At 43.7% G+C, this 23,804-nt stretch overlaps 1 protein-coding gene across 6 annotated transcripts in view; it reads right to left on the bottom strand.

Annotated features, from left to right (window-relative positions):
* Nucleotides 1–21,265, bottom strand: part of TOGARAM2 (TOG array regulator of axonemal microtubules 2) — a 61,139-nt gene extending 39,874 nt beyond the window's left edge. The window contains exon 1 of one of the 6 annotated variants that reach the window (XM_080587609.1): nucleotides 21,250–21,265. Coding sequence is in view for 1 of the 6 variants with exons in the window: in XM_080587605.1 (XP_080443731.1) it covers nucleotides 2,539–2,557 (19 nt within the window). In the remaining 5 variants the exon portion in view is untranslated. The other 5 variants (XM_080587608.1, XM_080587606.1, XM_080587610.1 and 2 more) reach the window with 5 other exon arrangements.
* Nucleotides 21,266–23,804: the final 2,539 nt, after the last annotated feature.

Raw genomic sequence — 23,804 nt, 5'->3', positions numbered from 1 at the left:
GGTGAGGCCTCACATACTGTCCCACGCATCTTTCACAAAGGCACAAAACAACTACTAGTACTCTGACTATAGCAGGTTTTCACAGACACCTGCAAAAATCCAAGATAACTCTGAGTGAGCATCCTAAGGGCTCTGTGTTGCTCCTGTGTAATCACCAGACAAGGAAATTCTCAGTGATCTGCAGCAATTTCATTGAGCTGCATCATGGAATCTGAGTTATGTATTGAAATTTTTCATTATGGGCAACAAGCGTTGGGAGAACAAAGTGCAGGGCTGACATGCAAAAGCAGGAGCACATCCTCTAATGAGATGAGATTAATTGCCCGTTTTATTACTCTTATATCTATTCTGCTTAGTCCTGGTGCTGTTCTTAGTGTAGTATGAACTTTGAAATACAACAGTTCCCAGCTCAGAATTTATTCTCTAGTCCTTTCAGCATCTGTCTGTCTTGTTCAGGACCTAAGTCCACCACTCAAGCGTCAATGAATTTTTTTTAAGCTTCCATTCACCTAAGCTATCAGATATCACCTAACCCCATGGACATTTAAATACCCAGAGAGGCCAAGCCTCCACGTGCTGATGCCTGCTAAACATTGCTGCTGTCTCGCCTCTGAGCTGCTGCTCAGAGCCCAACACCATTCTGCCCAGAGGAGCCAACCTGCAGGCAAGGCAGATAAATGCCTATTTTCTAGTACCTATCAGCTGGCAGCCTCTGCCCTGGCTGAGCTGGAGGCCACCAAGAGGTAAAGGAGTAATAGGATGGCCTTTATCCATCCTATACTGCAGCATAAAGGGATGCAGTACATACAGGGATGTGGACAAAAAAGAGCTGCCAGGTATGAGCATGCAACACAGTAGAGATGGCTGACCAAACCCTGCAATAGTCTGGCTTAATGATCTGACAGAAAACACCGCGTATCCCAGGCACCACCACTTCTGAGGTCTGAAAGTGAACAAAGCTGAAGAACAGCATGAAAACTGTGCCGGAGCAGTACCAGCTCTGCTGCCAATTCACTGCCTGGCCTGCAGCAAAACATAAACCTTAAGGCCAGAGCATATAAACTTGACCTCTGCACGCCACAGATTTTGAATAAGTCAACTTTAGTTTATTATAGGTCAGTATCTCCAACTGAAAAATGAGAATGGTGCTTGGAAGCTTTGCAAAGCTCTCAGAGATCCTGGGGGTGACAAATACTACACAAATGTGAGTGTGGTTACTGTTGTCATTATAGCAGTGGTTCCTGCAGCAGAGCCCCAGCTTGCTGAACTGAGAGGCATGAGGGAACATAGATATTACCAGAAAGAAAGGAGAGGAAAAAAAAAAAAAAGCAAAGATTCTCTCCAGAGAGAGAGAGAAGCAGAGGGAGAAAGTAACCTGCAAACACCTGTGATAATCAGCAGATAGTTCTTGAATCTCAATCCTTCAGAGAGTTTGGTTTGTCCTCCCTCTGCAGCTGTGGCAGGCTGGCATCTCCGCACACCAAGAAGAATTCAAAATGGATTTGACTGTGGATCTTCCCTCCTCATTCTCCTACATCACTTCCAGATACATTTTTCAGAGATTTGTACTTCTTATAATAAACCTCTCTGAAAACAGTCTATCCTGAAGGCAAGGTTGCTTGTCAGAGTGATATTGCTTTGGGACCAGGCACTTATGTACCAGGGAGCCTGCAAGCTCACAAAGATTCTCTTTACTTGGAATAAAAAACAATTCTACTTTTCCCCCACATCATTTGGAGTGGGGTGCCAAGGTTAAACTTAGCAAAACACAGCAATTTAAACCACTGTCAAAAGCAGACTTGATTACCATCCTGCAGGGATGAACAGGCTCATGGTGGAGCCACGTAACCCTGACCTAAACCTCAGCAGCGGCTGATTCAGAAAGTTGGTTTGATTTAGATCTTCTTTGGTTCTACCTGGAAAACAACAGCACGAGCCAGAAAAAGACCCAAAGTGCAGTTTTTGCTTTTTGACCCAGTCAGAGCAAGGTGAGTGCAAGCAGGAGCTGAGCAGGGACTTGTCCTTTTCCCTGTGCACAGCAGCAAAGGGACCCCGGGAGGCCAAGGGCAGTGACTGAGCTGAGGTGGGAGCTCTTGCTCTGCTCCCATGGTGTGCCAGAGAAAATCCCCAGGTGCTCAGCATCTCCTGCCTGTCCTTACCTCCTCTCCTTCATCTGTCACCCCACTTCCACTACACCTCTCAGGGGTGTCTGTCCTTTAAATGACACACAAAATCTGGCACACAGCTGGAGTCACCCAGCAGAAACTTCCCTTGTGCTGTTGTAATGTTTCCTAAAACAATGTTTTGAAAAAAAAAAAAAGAAAAAAAGTAAAAGAAAATAAAAATAATAAAAGAAAAATAAGAAATAAATGCAAGTCTTTCTTGCAGAGCTTATTGCCTTCTGGGAAAGACACTTGCACCAAGCAATCTCCACCAGAGCCCAGTAACAGCAGCCCCCCTGCACAGCTCCTGCCAGCCCCAGTGGAGCACCGCCTTGCTGAAAAAGCAGCAGCGCCCAAGACAGGGCTGTTCACCAACCTCCTTCACAAGCACGCATGTCCTTCACTTCGGAAACCTAGCTCCATGCTGTTAAGCCTGTAATCCCCCGTGAGGTAAAAGCCCTCCCGCAGGTCGAGTCCCACGAGGAAACGAGGATTTCTTGTGCTCCTGAACCTGTATTTGCCAAGCTGAAAGCAGGGACAGCCATTTGGCAAGCCAGCCCCCTCTCCAGGCCAGCAGGCTCCCCCGTCCAGGTGTACAGCTCCACCAGCAACCAGTGTCACATACCAGAAATAAACAAGGCTGCATAGCAACCGCTCCTCTGAAGAAATCTTGAGCGTGAGATGCGAGGAGTATCTCCTGCCTGCAGGGCTGGCAGCCAGCTCCTTAGACACTGCAGCGGGGAGCTCAGCAGCACCTGAGCCTTCAGGCAGGGACAACCTCTGAGATGCAGCGTGCTCCGAGTTGTCCCCCCCCCACAACTGCTGCATGAGAATCATCCTTAAAGCTTTGCTCAGTGCCCAAACAAATAGCACAGCGTGCACCTGATGGAAACTTTTAAAAGGAAGGGGAAGTTTCCCACACCCTTTTCTGCAGGATAGAGTATTTGACAACTTCCTGCCACGGTAAATTGCTCGGATAGGCAACGTGAGCTTGGAACCCCTCTCGTTTAGACTGGTGTAAATCCACACTAGTCCTACGGAAAGCATCCTACCTGGGCAAGATTAGCAAAAGAGGAGAACTAATTCCTTCAGACTGGCGCTCTCTCATGCAGCATGGCCACACTTACTGCAATCTCCACTAACTGCTACCGAACAGGAGTTTTCCATCACCACCATTGCAAATACTTCAAACCTCTCTGCTGTGCATAAGTATGTAGAGCAGAAGCTATTTTTCAAATGGAAAATAATGATTTTTTCAACATTTCCATGGCTAGTTTTGAAATCTTCCATAACAAAGTCACTGCTGGCTGTTGTTTGTTTTTTTTAAAGACAAAAACAAAAATAGAGAGAAATTTTGAGCAAATGTTCAATGCTATTCTCTGTTAACACTTATTGTTAACAACTTGTTAATAACAAGTTCTTGGACAACTCCTCAGTCTGTCTATACAACAACTTGAATGGAGTGTGTCCACAAGATATGACGAAAGAAATTCTCCAAGCTTTGATTCATGAGCTCTTGTGCCCAATCTGCAAGCAAACAGGGAAAGAGAAAGAGTTTTTTAGCTGGAAAAATGTGCAGTAATTCAGCTCTTAGAGGAAAACAAACAAAACCGAATATCTGCAAGAGTTAGCAATCATTTGTCAATAGTACAGGCAGCATACCCACCCTGTTGTGATTTGGGGAGATGACTGGCACCTCACTTGGTAAAAGCAGCAGCAAAGCCAAAGAGAAGCATCTTCCTGCCACTGCTGAGCCACCCGAATGGCACCAGCAACGTAGGAGTAAAGGATTCGGCCTTACAATGAGTCACCTTAAATCATGCGAGTCTCTCAGCTTCTCTGAGGCTGAGTAATCGGATACATGAGAAAATAACACTATATATTGCAGAATGGCAGAAAATGAGCCAACCACAGCTATGGGTCTCCTGCTGTGACATTACCTGCATGAAACAGGGGAATTCTCTCCAAAGCTGTCTTCCCTTTCCTACAAACAAGAGGCAGAGGACTGCCCTCGGCCTCAAGCACTGCTTTAGACCTTCAGAGACACTAAGAAAGTTCTGCCTCAGCTGTGTTGCAAGCTTCAGGCAAGGTTTAATCTGCTACAGCTCCTGCTTGTAAAGAAAGCAAAGCAGAAATGCTGCTTGTTCACCTCTCTCCGTGTTTTCTTTTAGGACAATAAACCCTGCAAGCCAGGGAATTGTCTCTTCCAACAGGCGTGCGTTATCTAACAGAGTAGGCCCACCTGTCAGTTAGGGACAATACCGTAAAACAGCAGTGGTACCAGCTCTTCAAAGGACTTTCCGTGATACAGTGTTTTCTGTTCCCTTTAATTAGGAGGACGGCAATGAACTACCAGCTCAGCTCTGGTGAAAAATGTAAGCTCCTGTGTATCTCAGAACAAGCACTCCTTCAGGGAAACAGCACTAGCAAAGCTGAAAAGTGTGGCTCTCATCAAATGACCAAAAATGGCAAAAGTAAAGCAAAGGTTGTCAGTCGGTCAGACTAAGACTGGCGGGGAGCACCTAATGTCCAGTCTCCAGCCTCAAGTACCTGCACATATTCCTCTTTTATTTTTGCTCAGTAATATTGATGTTGATGGGGCAGATTCAATCAATGAGGAACCTGAAAGCCTAGACACTCAGCCTGAACAACGGTAAGCCAAAGTTTTATTTCATATTTCCTGAGAGGAAGAAAAACATTGCAGCCGCCATGGGAGAAAAGAGCGCCTTCCGTCTTGAACCTCATGTCAGACCCATTTCATCTGGGGCAGCACCACCCACACGGACACACTCTGGTGCCACCTGCACACCCTGTGATGATGCATCAGTATGTTACACAGGGAAGGAGTAGTGTCCATTGACACACAGGCACCCTGGAAATGAACCTGGTAACAGCCGGTCACGAACCTGGTCATAACACTGTCCCTCAAAGCAACCAAGGGGTAAAACATGCTACTAGATCAAACCCTTTGTCTCATCTATCTGTAGCAAACCAAAGCATCTCCACCAGTTCCCACCCGAAAGAAAACAAACCAAACACCCCTCACGGTAGGTTAACAAAATAAAACCTTGAAACCCCCTTTCTCTAAAAGTGAAGCACAGCCTCTCCATTTTAACAAATACACCTTGGACATATCTGGTTAAACCTCTGTACTCTCTGTTTGACCAGCCGCCTGCTCCCAAGCTACATCTTCCTATAGTAGCAGGGAAGCCTCGGGGCACTGCAGGCAGGAGCGTGAGGCTGAGCAGGGCTTTTTCTGCCATCTAGAGCAGGGATAGAATTAGTGCTATGTTCTGCAGCTGTAATCAGAAAACTACTTATTTATTCCTCTTCACCTTTTTTCTTTCACATGGTGCACTTGCTTGGCAGCGTGATCCTTTGCAGCAGCCTCACAGCATGCATACCGCTTCTTTTTCGCTCACAGGAGCTTCTGCTGGGTTAGGAGTCCTTGGGCTTTTCCCACTGCAACCTCATTTGTGCATTGGGGATGGGCAATCAACACTGATTCAGCATCTGAGGTGGTGAGGGAAACAGCCCAAGCGCACGGCATTAATTAGCCCAGCCGACAGGTCAGAAGCCAGCAAGTTTATACAGACCTTCTGGTTGTATGACCTACAGCAGCAGAAGCAGGTTATTAATTTAGTACTGGAGGTGCCAGTGAAGCTTTGCAAACTGGTAGGAAAGAGCTGAGTTTCACTAACAAATACAAGCTGTGCTCCAAATCCTCTTCCAATGATAAAAATCAATGCAAGCTGAAATACCAACATAGGGAAAAGATGGCTGGGTATGAAGACTTTTTATTTTTAAAACAGTCATTTTTTGGTAATACTTCAGTCTTATAACTACATTGCAACTTCTCTCTGATGAGCCCAAAGCAGTTTGTGCTTCCACAAGTGGCACTCAACTCTTTGAGGTGATTCAAGCAGTGTATAAATATATGGGGACACTGAGGCCGGCAAGAGCACTCCTAACTGCACTCATGGCCTCAGAGTAAATAAACTGCAGTGACACCAGCAAAATAAGGTTTCTCTTGATGCAGTGACAGCTGTCTGTGACAGGGTAACAATTGTGATTGGGTCATCTCGAGAAGAAAATGCTGAGACATTTTTAAAAAATGACTAAAACGAGGTAGGGTTTAAGGGCACTAGTCTCATTTACAGAGGTGCTATATTAAGATCTGCCAACTAAGCTTTACCAGAGATTTATCCTGTGGGGATCAGGGACTTTCAGACTGATGGATAGAGTATCTTGGCTGTAGCTTGCCAAATTTTTTTTGATGGAAAACAACGATTCCACAAAATCGATGTGATCTGTGAAAAAGTGTTTGTTTCAATGATTTCTGTGAAAAAAATAAGTTTTGGAAATGAATGCTTGATATTTTCCTCAAATTCCTCAATCAAATAAAATGGAGATAAATTTATCTCTATTCTGAGTAACCTTAATCCTAAGCAGTGAAAACCTACCTTACCAAAGACGTGTTTCCAGACCAGACCTTGAGACACCCTCTGGTGATTCAAGGCACTGTATACACATGATGCCTTCCAACCTAATTCGTTTAGGATCATATGGTCCTAAATTAAGCCCACTCGGTTCCCTATGTTGCTAATCTAGCTAACTGCATATTGGCTAATTGCAGGCTTTAACTCACCACCAAATGTAGCAACTCGCCATCTGTTCATTCTGGCTACCCAAAAAGTCAGCAAGCACATGAAGTCGCACCTCAGCTGGGGATGCAGGGAAACCAGCTGTCAGCAGCTGCGGTCTGGCACAAGTCTGCATTGCATTCGATTTATCGTAACAGAATGGTTATTATATAACAGGGGAATAATGCAAAAAGCAACTCAGTTCACCCTTCACAAACAAAGTGTGGGGGCAGACTTCCCTATGACCCTGATTCTTTTGCAGCTATGTCAAAAGAAGGGCACACGAGCCAGTCTGCTAACCACGTGTATGCAAATGCACCTCTGATTTTCCTGAGGGTAAGACATGACTAAAAAGACCTGTCCTCTCCCCAAGTTTGTGAGAATTTAGCATAAATCATTTTGAAAACTGAACCCAGTCAATGCTCTGACCCAAGAGTCAGAGCATTGGTACCTGTCTGTTGGAGGCAAACCTTGGCTGGTGCACCTTTAAGGAGGTGGGCAAAGTCCATTAGCTCCATTAATGCCACACCACAAACCTTTATTGCAGAGCAATACACAACCCTAACTGCAGCCCTGCTATACCTGTGCTGCTGCCTTGAAGTACAGCTGCAGTGTGTGCAAGCCGCAATAACTTGCTTCTGTGTGCTTTGGCTAGCTACTGTACACACTGAGGCAGCTGAATAACATCAAAGCTGCACAAAAAATTAAATGCTTTTCCACAACGTCACATTAAAGCCTAGAAAGAACCAGAAATCAAGCCCCAGTGACACAGAGTTCAGGCCTCACACTTTAAAATCCCTCTACTCCTACAGAAAGATTAGTTGTTTCTTTCCCAAGAGCCCTGTTTTCCCCTCCTACCATTCATCTGCCAAGCAGAAAATCTGTCCGTCCGGTTTGGGGTGCAGGACTGAGGTTTCAAGACCGCATCTCTGATTTGAAGGGCTCTCAAAGATCACAAGCAGAGAATGCATAACCTCAACATCTGTAAAACAACAGGTACATTCATTGGTAACAGCGGTGAAGAAGATGGAGATGAAGGTGTACAACAGGTATATGTAGGAGCCCATGTTACTTCCACATGGTTTACCAGCTGGCAGCCACCAAACCATTTTCAGGAAACAGGATCTGCTAAGTGTTCTCAGTAACCCCCTGTAACACAGCACAGGTCAGAAAGCGAATGTTCCTGAGGGCATTTTAGGAAAACTGACACAGAAAAGCATTGTTGTTTCTAAAGTCCTATAAACAGCAAGAAAATACTCTGTTTCACTCGTTTCTGAAAGAGGAAACTGGAATTATTTGGATGGGAAAATGAGTAAAAGAAGTACCAGCAGAAAAAGATTTGTTCAGGCTATTGAACAATTCACACAGTAAAGGTGACCGAGACTTGAACTGGAGATACAGAGAAGAGAAATTAGGCCTGCAACTTATTTTACCTACCAGCAACTTCAAAGAGGTCCTAAAACACTTTCAACTTCGATCAATCCCTGATAAGAGCTTGGCAGAAAATGTCCTGTGAGCTGGAGGATACCCAAACTTCCTAAAAGTCATCTTAACTCTCCCAGATCAGAGAACATCACCAAAATAAACACACAGATGAGACAAATTGAGTCAAGATGAGAAAGGACTCAATTTCCTTGTTAATGGTTTTCCATTCAAACTCTCTAAAGCTCCAGAAATTAGCTGCTCGAGCTCTATAGAAAGGAAAAATTGGCACAGGCTAGTAGATTTTTCTCAAATAATTACAAAAACTAAGTATTTACATACCACAACAAAGTCATGGAGAAGACTGCTGTGGTAGATGAGTAAGTTCCCTTTTTCACCGTCACTATTTCAAACAAACTCTGTACCTATAGTGGAGAAAAAGTTTTCCATGGCTACCTTGAGTTTAATGTGTGTGAAAGGGATGGTAGCTTTTTGTTGCTGTTTCTTTTATGTAGCCGCTCTTGAAATAAAATTGTACAGGATGCAATTCTATCTCCTTTACCCTTCATTGAGCCTGCTGGGGTAAAAAAAAAAAGAAAAGTAGAAATTAGAGGACTGAGTGTGACCCCACTAAAATCAAGCAGCCGCTGTGCCCAGCTTATGGGCATTTTGAGAAATGATTCCTCTTCCAGATCACTTTATCCCTGTCACTCCTCGGTGGAAAATGATTTCCAGTCACTAGCCTACAGCAGACAATAATAAAGGATGAAAAATAGCCAAGCTATCATTCATACTAGATGCCAGAAATGAAGTATGGGAGAATTTTGTGGGCTTAGTGCACTGGTGGGAAAGCCAAGGAGGAATGGCATCAGCCCCTGCCTGCTCCAAGGTGGCAGCAGCACGGTGGGAACAGCTCATTTAGCAGATGGCATTTTTCATCAGGCTGGTAGCTGTGTACGGAGCCTTCAGTATGAGCTGGAGTTTGGTCATGACAAGAGGCAAACAATGAGTATATTGAAATGCCATAAATCCCATGTTGGCAGAGCTCGAAGCAATTCAAGCCTCCATGCAGCATTAGGTCTCATGACTGCACCTGGAGGCAGGCAGGTAAATGAAAAATCAGTACATCTAGAAGAGACCATTTCAGTGCCAAAAAATAAAAGGAGAACTTGGGGGCAGAAAGAAAAGCTCACGTGGAACTATGGCTTGCATAAAAGTGGCTGCTAACCAGCTTGTGGATTGCAAGCCAGTTGCTCCTCATGGCCCTGCAAATTACGTCCCACAAAGCCTCACTGAGAACAAGGGTCAGCACCTCAACAGAGAGCTGTGACTTGCCTTATTGTATCCTCTCTGCATTCTGGCTGCTGTAGTATCTTCTTTCTCTCACCTTTTTGATGTCCTTGCCTATGTAAACTGAAAGCTTGTTGAGGCAGACAGCAAAGAACCTTCCTGCAGGGTTTTCCTCAGGACATTACGAAGCACGTACTTTGTCTCCACTGCGTGTTTTTCTCTAAAAAATTCCAAGCATTCAGCCACAGAAAACAAAGAATTTTGATAACCTAGCCATGTAGGGCTATCCGTTCCTTGCACATGGAGAAACTGACATACAGAACTTGGGTTTCAGCCTTGGTGGTCACTGATTTCCCATAGCTCAGTTCTGAGATAGTTTGGAAACCACTATGATAGCTTCAGCAACTAGTGAAGCAAAGCTTTCTTCATACATCTTACACGGTGTCATTCAATTCCTCATCTGAGTGGCAGGGATCACGTCAGAAGTTGTACCATTATCTTAAAGCAAAGCCAGGAGTTCACTATTTTTTTCTCCAAAATAAAAACCCATTGTCTAGTTAACAGTTTCTGAGAGTTTAGGTGAGGGTTCTTTAGTTTCTTTGTGCTGTTTTTTGTTTGTTTGTTTAAAATAAATAAATAAATAAATACTGCCTCCGAAGCTAATGAGATGACTGAAAGATGAGATTCCTAAATGGGATAAAATTTTGCTCTGCTGTTGGGCATCAAGTGCTGCTCCTTATCAATGAGAGTATTTCTTAATGCCAAATTTGATGGGGTTTGAGCATTTATTGAAAGACAGTGGAGGTTTGCGCTGCTTGTACCTAGGAGCACTAAGCTAAGCATCCCAACAAGGACGTGTCCTTGAAATCTGAGTCTCAGGGAACGCTTAATACTGTGACAGGCTCCTCTGGAGACTCAGGCATTTCCTTTTTCCTCTCTAGAGCTGCCAAAGAGCTTTGAGTCTGTGGGGCAAACATTTGCCATGAAATTATGATCATCCCTAGGACTGATTGATTCAGGCTGCTCGAGTTTTTTCTTGTTTGTTGTTGGGTTTTAAACCCTAGGAGTCACAAGAAACCATGAGAAGAGATGACAGTTTAGGTCTTATCTCATTCTCATCAGCGCTAATAGCAAAACTGTAATTGATTTTAATTGTCAGGGAAAAAACCTCAGCACACGGACTAAAACATGGAATGAAGCTTCTTCATGCAGTCTGCTGTCTGTGCATTTTTTAAAGATGTGATAAAAACCTCCATTAGAAATATATTCTTCAATTAAAATAATTTTTTTCTCCAAACACACACTTAGATTGTGATCTTCTATTTTCCACAAAACAGGTTTAAAAAAAAATGATGAAAACAGTTTCCAGCTGAACAGAAACAGAGATGTTTGAAAACATTTGACAAAGCCATACAACCATCTGAAACATAAACAGCTCTCATTTTTATTTTAAATGTTTGTCTTCTTAAATTTCCACTAAACAAAAAAAAAAAACAGTGCTTTTGTAAGAAGTCTAAAGTTTTAGAAGCTTTCCAGTGAATCTAAACCTTAGAGAGGAAGTTCTCAGCCTTTATTATTTTTAAAGCAAAGGAATGGCTGGAATGGCCCACTGGGATCTCACTGTTACCCAAAGAAGCCATAAGGAGAGCCCCACAGGAGCTGTGGAAGGGGCACGGAGCTCAGAAGACTTGTACATACTCCTGCAACCCAGACCGGCACAGCATTCAGCAACAGAGCTTTTCCCGGGATAGACCAAAGTGTGCCACGGGTTCAGCCACCAGTGGGGTAAACACAGAAGCTAGCTGCAGAGGTGTGAATTTCAATACACCGGGCATTTTAAGCAAATCCAGCTGCACGTGCTGCGGTGAAACCACAGATGTGTTCCTTGGACAGACCCAGCCACCCACCTTACGCTGGCCAAAAGGGCAACTGCTCCTCATTTCAGCATCCAGCTGAGTGGTCTTCCCAGGGTGAAGAGAAATGCCTTACGCCATTTCTTTGAGAGTCAGAGCTACAGACTGCTTTTTCAGAAGCGTCAGAATTTTGCGTACCAGCCCTTACGCATAAAACTCATCTGGTAAAGAGCCACTGGTACATCACTTCAGGAGGCAGAGGAGGAGCTAGCATGGATTGAATCTGTTTTTCCCATGCATTTTGCTAGGAATAATAAAGGCTATTATAATCCCACCTTACCAAGGGATCCTTAAAAAAAAAATTGTTGAAACTATGACTCAAGGAAACACTAATAACTAAAATCTACTGCCATGCAGCTTGCCAAGGAGTTAGAGTTCCTTTGGCAAACAACATTAATTGCAAAGCAAATAAAACGCTTGCTGCAAGAATGACAATACAGGAGACCTACCTTCATCTTTGTTCTTATTTACATGTTTCCATCAGTACCCAGAGAAGTTTAACTCTGGGCTGAAGGACCTGGCATGGTAAAGTCCTCAGGTTTCAGCATTCCTCTGGCAATCCATCACCCCTCAACTTCTCCTCCGCAATTCAGTCCCAAGGCATTAAACTGTCACCACTCACTAAGAAATTGGACTTGAAGACACCTAAGCAGATTCATTAACGTATTAGGTAAATGCAATCTCATTGGCTCCTTTTTTTAGGCGTTTGGCAAGCAGTGTGCAAACAAACCTGGAGGATGAGGCTCTCAGGGGAGGGCAGGCATCTTGCCAGTGTTCTTGCTTAAATGGAGGGAAATAAAGCAGCAGCTCCTCACAGCCACACCAGAATTCGCAACCTGCTGTTTTGCTTCAAGACAGCAAAAGACACAAGGTGACATCAGCTGCTTCAGCCTTATGGATATGTGATGTACTTTCTGTATGTGCCACGTACGTCATAACGCACAGGGCATTTCTACTTTAAAGGCAGCATGGTACTAGTCACAACCAAAACAAACCCCAATAGGTTGTTTCTTGCATGTAGACTGAGTGACACAAACCATCTCTAGACTAGTCTTCAGGACTGTAGAGGGGTTATTTTCATTATCCATAACCAGGCGGTTGGTGGCTATGTAGCTGCACTGACCTACAGCCCTAACTCACATCCTAATAGCACAGACTAAGCAATAAGGCCACCAAACCAGCACAAAGGGAGCCATTTGCTGGTGTCAGGCATGTGTCTACCCTGTTAATTCTGTCATGTCCCATAACACACACCAGCTGTCATAGACTGTGAGACTTAGACATCTGTCCGTCCCAGAGATTCACATTTTGTCACTGATAAATATAGCTATTGGCCCTCTAATTTGTTAGTTACAATTTTGCAGCACACTTGAACACGTTATGATTGGCATTTATTTGACTTGTCCAGGCAATTTGTCCATAGCACTTCCACCCCAGGCTATGAGCTCATTAGACCTCATTAATTAAGCAGAACTAGACTGGAAAGATGCTTGGAGGAGAATCTTGAAGTGCATCAGGAAGTAGGATGAGCAATTCAGTAAGAAACATTATTCTAGGAAAGGCTACTACTTCAAAAATTAGATAATACATTTTGTACATGACTGCAAAACTTGACATCTTTTGGGAAGAGAAAGCAGTAAATCCAAACAAATATGCTCTATACATTAAATATACCTATACCTAAGTATAGGAACATTACCTCATCTAGACTTTGCACATCACATGCCACTTTTCCAGGAAAAGGCTACCTATGGTTGCCTCACTTTCCTTCAGTGGCAACCTGAGTTCAGAACTGTATTGATCATTTCCTCATTCTGTTTTTAAAAATCTTTCTGTTTATTTCCCTCAATACCTATTTAATACTACTGATTAATATTTAAACAGAGGAGACACTTCGATAAAGTTTTAACTTCGCTGCTGGTTCAGGTAATGGCTGAGCTCTCTAGTCTTACAGCAAAACTATATATATTGACACATTTTATTTGTCTATAAAGCAAGCTTTGCTTTTAATGCTTGTGTATAAATTAGCTGACAAATAGCTCATTTTGCTAACTATAAACCAATACTGATTTTCACATAGAAATTATTAGCAAATATTTTCCAAGTTCCTCACAGAAGCAATATTCAGATGAGTGAACAGCAAAGAACTCCTGCAACGATTACAACACAGCTCTTCCCCAATGATATCACGAGATCATGTATTTCACTCCCATTTTTAAAAAGAGTAGAAAGAAGGACTTGTTGAAAGAGGTTCAACAAGTTAAAGTGCAAGATTCTGCACCTGGGTCAGGGCAATCACAGACATGAGTACAGGCTGGGAGAAGAACTCATTGAGAGCAGCCCTGCAGAGAAGGACTTGGGGGATCTGGTAGACAAAAAGCTGGACACGAACCAGCAGTGTGTGCTTGCAGCCCTGAAGGCCAACTGCATCCTGGGCTGCATCAACAGAGACATGGCAAGCAGGTCGAGGGAGGGGATTGTCCCCCTCTGCTCTGCCCTCATGAGGCCCCACTTAGAGTAGTGTGTCCAGGTCTGGGGCCCCCAGCACAAGAAGGATGTGGGGCTGTTAGAGAGGGTCCAGAGGAGGGCCACAAACATGACCTGGGGCTGTTCAGCCTAAAGAAGAGAAGGTTCCAGGCTGATCTCATTGTGGCTTTTCAGTACTTAAAGGGGACCTACGAAAAAGATGGAGACTGACTCTTTGCTCAGTCAGATAATGACGGGATGAGGGGGAATGGTTTTAAACTAAAAGAGGCGAGATTTAGATTAGAGGTTAGGAGGAAATTCTTCACTCAGAGGGTGGTGAGGCACTGGAACAGGTTGCCCAGAGAAGCTGTGGATGCCCCATCCCTGGGGAGGTGTTCAAGACCAGGTTGGATGAGGCCCTGGGCAACCTGATCCAGTGGGTGGCATCCCTGCCAATGGCAGGAGGGTTGGAACTAGATGATCTTTAAGATTCCTTCCAACCTGAGCCATTCTATGATTTGCACAAACATAAGTCAACCTTCCTTTGATCCATTCAGCCTGCTCTATTGTTTTTTCATCACAGGACATTCAGTAACCCTGAGAGCAAGGACAAAGTAGTTATTTGCTACAGAAGAAGGCATATCTGCACACAGGTTTTGTGTGTCCTACTACACAGATATTCAGGGGCCCTGCCACTGCTTGGATAACACTGGAGAAGGCATCTGTTGCCCATGTCCTCAGCCTCTGGAAGGACATGAGACCACATAATTCCACATCCCCAAGCCCCCATGAGCTTCTCCCACAACCTCAGCCCACTCCCTGTAACCTTCACCAGCATGCACACAAGGAAACTGCTTCTCATGGCCAGGTCCAGGCAACGAGCCCCAAGCAGCTGCATATCTAAACAAGAGAGCTGAAGGAGTAAATTGATGCCTGTCCATCAGCAGCCAACTGAAACTTGCCTCTCCTGAGGGACAGTTGTATAAACACAAATTGTACTGAGCTGGAAAGCAGCAAAGGAAGTATGCAGTAACAACTGTCAGTTCATTATTGCATTGTTTGGATTTTCGTTTGATGCAATAGGAAGGTTACATGATGATAGACCGGGTCCCAGATGAGAGGCAACATGACCATACGATAAATCCATTGTATTTTGGTGAAGAGAGTGAGAGAAAAGGAAGTACCACCACGGTGCATTGCCTGCTCATCACAAAATCTTTCCAACACATTTAATGTACTGTCAAAGTCTCCTTACCAACAACTGCAAAGCATTCAGATTCTTACATGGCACTAAATAGTTAGATATATTTCCATGCACAGTCTTCTACCTCCTTTTTTCAAATAGGAGTCAATGTCTTATCCTGCTTCACATCTGGCCATCACCTTTTTTTTTTTTTTTAAGCTGTGTAAATAAGAGCTTATATAATGTTGTTTTAAAGAGAGTCTTCAGTCTGGATGACTCCACTGAGAGAGAGACAGAAGAGCCTCAACAGGTCAGGGCCGTGTTCATTTGCATTTTTCCTTGAAATTCCTCTGAATTTTCAAGGAGGGGATTAGGAAGTGTAAAGGACCTGAACAGAGGTGTGACTGAAAACCACATCCCCTGGGCAACCTGAAGTCTTATTTAACTCATAAATTTGCAAATGGCTCACATAAGGCACTATGAAGCATAGATTACACCTGGGTTTATGCCCTCCATTAGGATGAAATACTGTGTCTGCTCACTGCAGGGCTCTTGTGCCTTTCTCTAAAATATTGAGTCCAGGACTGTCAGAGATGGGATTCTGAACAAAACAGTTTACCTAAAAACAATCCAGTCTGTCAATCCACATATTCATGATTAAGCACCCCTCATCTCTGACCTCTGCAAAACAAGCCAAATAAATTAGCTGCATATTTATTCCTTTTACAAACCTCTGTCTGATTTTCAACGAGCTGATTTCACATGCATTTGCAGCCCCATAATCAATACCTTATTTATAAATACCTCCTCCAGCTTTGTAGACAATACCAACAGGTAACAATAACAACTCTAAAAATAGGTACACGCTCCAACATCAGAGGTGAGGGAGCATGCATTCATGTTTGAACTATAATTAGCAAAGCAAGTCATATAAAGACAAACTCAGTAATACATAACCAGGTTGTTTCAGGGTACTCAGCAAAGGTTTGTGGGTTCAGCATACAAACACTAAGCTCCTTGGAGAGGCTATTTGAGGACCGATTGGAAAAGGAGGAATGAGCAGGAAACTAGTCATGTAAGGGATGAGGACAACTGTTGAGGAGGCAGTTTCTTATTTTTCAGTCAGATGATTAGACCTGAGACCTTCAGCTCCAGATCCATTCCTTTTTACCTAATACCCAACCCCCTGTAAGAGAGTGGCTTGAAGCCCCCCCCCCCCCCCCCCCCCAAAAAAAAAAGAGGAACTAATCTCAGTAAACCTTTTTCAAAAATTGTGCACCTATACCCCAAACCAGCCACACGAACAGGGGTCCTTTCCCATATGGGAAACAGAAAAAGCAGTGTACAGAGGACATACATTACCCTCCCCCACAGGCTGGGACCGGCTGCGCTGTGTACATGAGGTGCCGAGTGGATTTCTTTGCGCCAGCAGTCCAAAACAAGGCTGGAAACGCTCTGAAGATCAGACAAAGCAAAACTGAACTGGTTAACGGATTTTCCCAAGAAACTAAGCACTTGTTTAGCATATACTCCTGGGGGACATCACAGGAGCCTGTGGTGAGGCATCTGTAGGGGGCTGCGGCAGGGCCACCTCTGTGAGGTGAGGCCGGGCCTGCCCTGTGCCGGACACAGCTGGTTCCAGCTGGCTCCAATGGCCCCACCCCAGGGCACGACTGAGACCCTCAGCCATGCCAATGGAGCCTCTGTGAAAACTACTTAAGGGTTAAACACTGCACAGCAGTGAGGGAAAAAGTGTGAGAAACAGCCTTGTGAACACCAAGGTGAGACGAGGAGGAAGAGGACGAGGCGTGAGAGCAGAGATTCCCTTGCAGACCCTGGAGGGACTATGCTGGAGCCAGTATTTCCCTGCAGGCCACAGAGAAGAGACCACGGTGGAGGATATTGCATTTTTCCTGAAGCTGTGGGCCCATGGAGGAGCAGCTTTATCCATTGGTACAGAGATCGCAGCCCTTGCAAATAACCCACGGTGGAGCAGGAGAAATCTACTCCCATTCCCCAAGGCCACTCAGTGGGTGGTCAGGAACGGAGCTCAGGCTGAGAAAAAGGCAGGGTAGGGAGGGAGGTGTTTTAATTTTGCCTTTGTTTTTCACCATCCAAATCTCTTCCACATCTCTTTCAACTGGCACTAAATTAAATTCATTTTCCCCAAATCAAGTCTGTTTTTCCCACAATGGTAAATGGTGAGGGACACCAAAACTCCACAAAATCCACTCTAGATGCTACAAGACAGTTCAGACACAAAGGCAATCATTACTTATATAAAACACTATGACAACTCCTAGAGGCCCACTTTGGCAAGATCTTGGAAGCAAGGGAAGATATCTGCAGCTGTTTAAAGACTTCTCCTCACTTGCAGCTGTATTCATATTTCTAAAAGGAGATTACAGGGCTACACTTGAGTACTTCCCCAGAGGCACACATCAGAGTTGTGCTTGCACAGTTGCTCGTTTCCCCCACATCGCTAATGAATGAAGATTTCTTGCACACACATACACTTCCCTTATGCTGTCAGCCTTTTCTCACTTCACATAGTGAGCAGGAACTGATCCCTGTGAAACCATACTTTAAACCCTTTTGGACTACAGAAATACAAAACATTGAAGTCGAGATAGCTGCAGCAGCTGAGACCCCCTTATCCTCCCCTCTCTTCAAGGTAATACAGCACTATCATACAAAACAGCATTAAAAGTCATTTTTTAAATGACGCTGTTTATTTGGCTCCAGCAACTGAGAAAGGACAACAAAATGAAGGACTGAAATAGAGGGATGACGAGAGGAACAAGAGCAGGCACTCTCAGGAGGTGCTAATCCTGCAACTGAAAGAGTCGAGCTAACTGGGGAGGTTAATGGAAGGAAGATTTGTACTGCAGAATCTACTCTAATCTTTCAACAGCTGTAATGCAATGACACTTGGAGCTCCACTCAGCAAGCACTGTTTTTGATGTTCAGAGCATTTCTTATCAGATGCAATTAAGGCTGTAATCTTCAGTCCTCAGGAGAAAATAAATCTTTGGCCTCAAAGTTACATGAGATCACCTTGCCTAATCAGTCATTTCCTCTCCTGAGTGTTACAGTGACATCAGCTCCTGTACCTGGGCACAACATTGCATACTAAACTCCTTTCAGCAGTTCACTATCAGAGGCCTCAGCAGATGATGCCTGTAACTCATATGGGACTCCAGGGCCTTAGCTACTCTCTCCACCAGTTTCTCCTCTCCTCCCAGTACACATCAGTGATGTATCAGTAACAGACTCTCTCAAAAAGTCAGCTTCTGCAACGTATTCAACCACATATTTCAGTCTAGAGAAGAAATTTCGACAGTGCAAATGTCACACTCAGCTATCACTGCCTTCAAGAGCTCTGTGGAAAGACCAAGGAGACAATGCAGCCTTTACAGAGGAACTAATAAAGGCACTTACTTAGATTTTTTTTTTTTTTTTTTTTACTTTTTTTTTACTCATCCCCTGAGGAATATAACTTCCCAGAAATACGTCTATCCCTACCCACCATTGGGCAGCATTTGCCCAGCAAATGCTCAGCATTTCACTCTGATCATCTCCCCCTTTTCATTCTAGTACTTACCAATTGGGAAAGAACTGAGTGTTGACAACAAAGCAACACCACCAGGTTTTAGGACTGGCATGCCAGCCAGCAAGAAACAGGGAGTTGCTGTTTCAGGCCACCTGCATATTCAGCCTGTTCACTGGGTAAATAAGGCTTGGTACTCTAGGTGCTTTTTGAAGCCAAGGGAACTAAAGGAACACTTAAGTGAATCAATGAAAGCTGAGATTCTGTGCACACCACCAGAACTTCATGCACCAGAGAAACACATTTAGTTGGGTACACAGACCATGCTTGTTTAACCTTTTCTGCAGATATCTTCTCACAATGACCCAATTGGCATCCTTTATGGTCCCTGAGTGCACTTAAGTTCTGAATATCTCCAAAAGTGCTATTACTACACTTAAAAAATCATCACCAGTTCTTGGTCTGCCATTCCTGCATTTTAAGAACATTACAACAATTTTCCCCACAGAGTAGAAAGGCATGTTGTGCAAATCAAGGAGCTAAAAGTCACACCCAAAGGAGCACACACCAAGGATGGACCACAAAGGCCTGGGGACAGACCCCAGCTGGCACAGACACAGGTGGAGCACCCAGCATGTTTTTATTACTAGTTTTCTCCACCATTTTGCAAAGCAATCAGCAGTCTGGAGCTGAGGACTGAAAGATAACAAGAAAAACCTGCCTTTATGGTTACTGTGTCTCTTCTAAGTTCCCAAAACTTCACCTGAAACACTCTGAAGAGTTTGTATTAGGTGTTTCTTTGCCTGGCCCAGCAGGAGACGCAATAGGACATTTGGTCCCCTTCCCAAAATAGTTCAGACTACCGCACTGTTATCAACACATACATTTTTAAATGCTGGACTATGACTAGTCCCGGGAGCACTGCTGCTTCCCACAGCTATGCTGAACAATGTGAAGAACTGAGAGGGTCTCATCTGGTGAGCAGCTCTGAAGTAGAATATTACTTGCACTGCAGCCTGCTGCAGTACCCCTCAGCAGCTCTCCTTGCCAAGACTGAGTTAGGGGAAAAAAAAAATCAGATTTACATCTGGATAAATTTAGATAAATTGAATAAATTATTCAATTTGAGTAATTTTGAATAATAAAAAAGAACCAACGTAAGTGTGAATTGTTTTGAGTATCTAGAGGAGATTAAACAAAAAGATTAAAGTCAGATTAAAAACAACCAATACCAAAGAAGAAGCCAGAAGTTCTATCAGGATATTAAAATAAGATGTTTCAGCCTCTCCCTGCCACTCCCCAAGCAACCAAAAAATTTCTACTTTTCCCTTCAATTCTCCCATCCCTTTATCATTCACATTGCCCTCCACCTTATGTTTGTGCATCAAATTATTAGTCTGATCAAAACTCCCATTTTTCTTCTGCAAATGTACCGTTACCAAGTTACATTGCAATGTCGCTTCAAACTTCAGGCTTCCAGGAAGTCAAAGTGTTCAAGACACCATTTCTGAACTAAGAGTGACCTTATGTCTATAACAACATAGACTTCTCCTAAAAATCAATCAGACCAAAAAGAGATCACCCATGAACAGCAATGACTTGCATGCTTCAAACTCACGATGCAGAAACAAGGATGGCTTCAGCCAGGACACGGAAGTGGGATGCTGGTCATCCCACCAGCGTATACAGGGTGGTTTCCTACTTACAACATTTTGGAAGCACCAGGAATGCTGTTCCATTCAGGCTTTAATTGTACAAAAATGCCAACACTAATTTCTTGCCAGTCTTGTATACCTTCAGCACATCCTGCATCAGGCTAGTTTCTCTCCACTCCAGCAGAGTGCTTTTGGAAGAGACAAGGATGTACAGCCAAAGCCTCCTGAGTGTTCAGAAGCACACTGGGTGCTGAGCAAAAGGTAGACCACAGGCTGACCAAGCACTTCTGTTTCTTGTGCTTTTACACACTCCCTTTACAAAGGGAGTCTTCATAGGAACGGACAGAAATTTATTTCTCTGTGGAGAGAAAAACTCTTCCTATAAACATGAAAATATTTCACTGGAATCAAGGAGACTGTAGGAAATGAATTGTCATTTTGAAACTCATTTTTTACAGAGGTAAAAACATTTAGTTTGAAGCATCCAACAGAGTTCATATTTTCCGTAACAGCCTTCTCTTCAACCTATTAGTTTCTTTCATTTAAATGTATCCCTTTCCCAAATCTTTAATCGTATCTGCAATTTCTATTTCAGCCATAACCCTTGCTTTGAGGAGCCTGAATGCAAGATAAAGCTTCAAAGAACTGCAAGTTCAGACAGGACCCAAGCCTACAAATGCCTGAAGGCAGTTAGCTGAAGCAGCAACTACAAATACCCATGTTCCCCTGAGTTCACACCACAAGATTTTCTCCATTGCAGAAATCTCTGAAACAACACAGCGCAACTTGAGCAAAAGCAGATTCTGCCAACCTTTGTTGTCAAATCTCCTTCCCAGAAAACCCAGATTCAGCTGGTGGCAGAAAACATTTGATCTGATTACAGGAACTTCCAACTTGAGATAGTTGAAAGGGTCATTGGTCCCTGTACCAGACATTTTGCATGATATCATTTCCATCTGACTTACCTCTACGCCAATTCTGGGGAAGTTGTCACAAATGGTCTCACCCGATTCAGAGTGGGAAGATTTTTAATAGTTTCATTGATGTGGACATGAAAAAGATTCTTGTTGATGTCAGTTTCCCGCAGCAACTGTTGCCATGGTTATAAATCATTTATTGCCCCCCATTGGCCAACAGCTGAATATAAAGAATGGGTTTACTATGTGCAAGCGAGCATGACAAACACACAGACCTGCTCCTCCTGGAACGTGCCACCAGGCAGCAAAATACTGTTGATGTTTTATTGCAGAAGCTATGGGAAGACTGTAAAATAACCAACAGACAGGTCAGTTGGTGAAAGCAAACAGTCCTCCAATTCAGCTGCAGAAATCAAGGAGTCCTAAGCTTGTATGTGCAATAGCTATCATGGGAGGAGTTTAGAGACAAAAACCCTTCTGCCAAGCCCCCATAGACCTGGAAAGATTTTTTCTTAAGGAGAAAATGCACCACTAATTCCTTAAGATATGCCTAAATAACTTATAGTGCTCATTCCTGAGCCAAGGTATTTCAAATAACCTAGTTAAGCCCATCTCTGTGATTAGAAAAGCTTTGGATAGGCTCCAGGTCTGGCGATGACCTCACTTCCCCTCCTAGACAAAGTGAGATTTACTCACACAAATCTTATTTCTCTCTCATACCTCCTTGCTGAACAGTGATATATCTTGCTGCCAAAACAGAAGCACAGAGAAGCACACTTGGACTTTTCCTTAGGCAACAACCCAGGCTCTCTTCCAAGCAGGATTTTCTTAATTATCTTGATTTTACAAGGAACGGGTATACAATACTTCTGGAGAAAAGATCTAAAGAAGAGGCTATGTTTGGGGCAGCAGTGAAAACACAAGCAATCATGCTGGCAACAACCAAATGCATTTTGGCAAGTTTGTTCCCCTGCTTGAGCACAGCAGTTTCCCCACGTTACTTCTGTAACTCCTGGAGAAAGTGTCCCTCTCTCTTTCCAGTTCAAACCAAGCCCTTATAGACACTTAAAAGAACTGAAAAATCCCACAGCTGTCACAAAAAAAAAAAAAGCTAAGGCACTCAGACACTGTAATATAGTATTACAAACTGTTTTACAATATATTTTCTTTTGTCTCCAAACCACAGTTCCAGCATCCCTCCCTGTGACACAAGGTGCTGGGCACACCCAGAGAGTTTATGGACTTGGGCACTGGGAGGGAGACAGTGAGAATAATCCCAAACTGGAAGGGTATGGTCACCTGGCACCTAGCTGAAGTAGCAGTCGTCCAATTTTAGCAAACTGGGAGATGTAGAAATACTTTCTCTCTACAATGTCAGTCACACTGCTGTCTAAAGCAAAACCGAGGTTTTAAGCTAGCTACTGTAAATTAACTCACAAAACATCTGGCTTTCCTATAAACCAGAGAAAGTCTCCTAGATGGTTCATCAAGGTCCAACAGCGGAGAGTCTGGACACACCTGCAAGGAAAAACAGTGTTTGCAGCAGTCATCTCTCTCCAACCCTGTCCTTCCAGAGAGAAGGGAACCACCATCTCAAAGGCCACAAAATTGGTTCCTTAGAGATTTGATCTTGGTTTATGCATCAGTTAAAGGGGCAAAGGGCAAAACTGTACACAGAACAAGTTTTCATTATCATGAAACAATTCCCTTCCGTACAAAATGGGTTGAATACATTACTGAGCCCTTATTTTGCATGCATGCATGGGGACCATGAGCAAAAGACCCATACTGAGTCTTCTTTACACAGCAGAACCTTTCCTTAGCAGACACAGGGGCACAGCCCAAGTGGGCAGCTCTTACTCCTGCACCCAGCTTCACAGGATCAGATTAAAAACTGAAATATTTAGCAAGAGAGGCAGCAAGCATCGTTTGCATAAAGGCGGGGTGCAACAAAGTTCCTCTAGAAGCAGGCCATAACAAGAAACGAGAATGTGAGTGACACTGTTTTACAGCAGGATCTATTTAGCAACCGTAAGATGATACCGTCATCAAAGGCATTAATTCACAGGTTGTTCTTGCTGCCCGGAAAAGAAAGGTATTTTTGTGAAGCTGTTGTGACACCCCCTGGTCATTTGTGGTATTGCTCCTTATCACATTCGAAGTTCATTTACTTCAATAACCTGGAAACAAGGCCACCATCACACTAAAAAAAAAAAAAACAGCAAAGAAAAAATCCCTCAGGTTGTGCAGAGGTGTCTGGACAAACATTAAATAGACACCTATAAGTGGGACAATACAAATTTGGTATATAAAAACAAAAGTACTCCTCAGAGTTTACATTGCATGGATTTGTTGACTGTTTAACAACCAAGGCTTGCTCTGGACATATCTTATTTGACTTTATACAAACGCCCATCCAAACTCCATTGCTCAGAACAAGCAGCTAGCCTATCCTCCTTACTCTCCTCATAGCTCTAAACACCAGGTTTAGGGCTGCAAAGCAGGACCTACCCCATTTCCAGCCTCTTTCTCCAGATGATGCTGCATCTTTGAAAGACAAAAATATGAATGGCGCAGTCAGCTGGCTGATACTTTGGCTTTGA

This window comes from Anser brachyrhynchus, assembly GCF_964034855.1.
Source record: "Anser brachyrhynchus genome assembly, chromosome: 3".
In the NCBI taxonomy this organism is placed as follows: domain Eukaryota; kingdom Metazoa; phylum Chordata; class Aves; order Anseriformes; family Anatidae; genus Anser; species Anser brachyrhynchus.
Note: the sequence above shows the minus strand (reverse complement) of the source record. Positions and strands in the feature narration are given on the sequence as shown.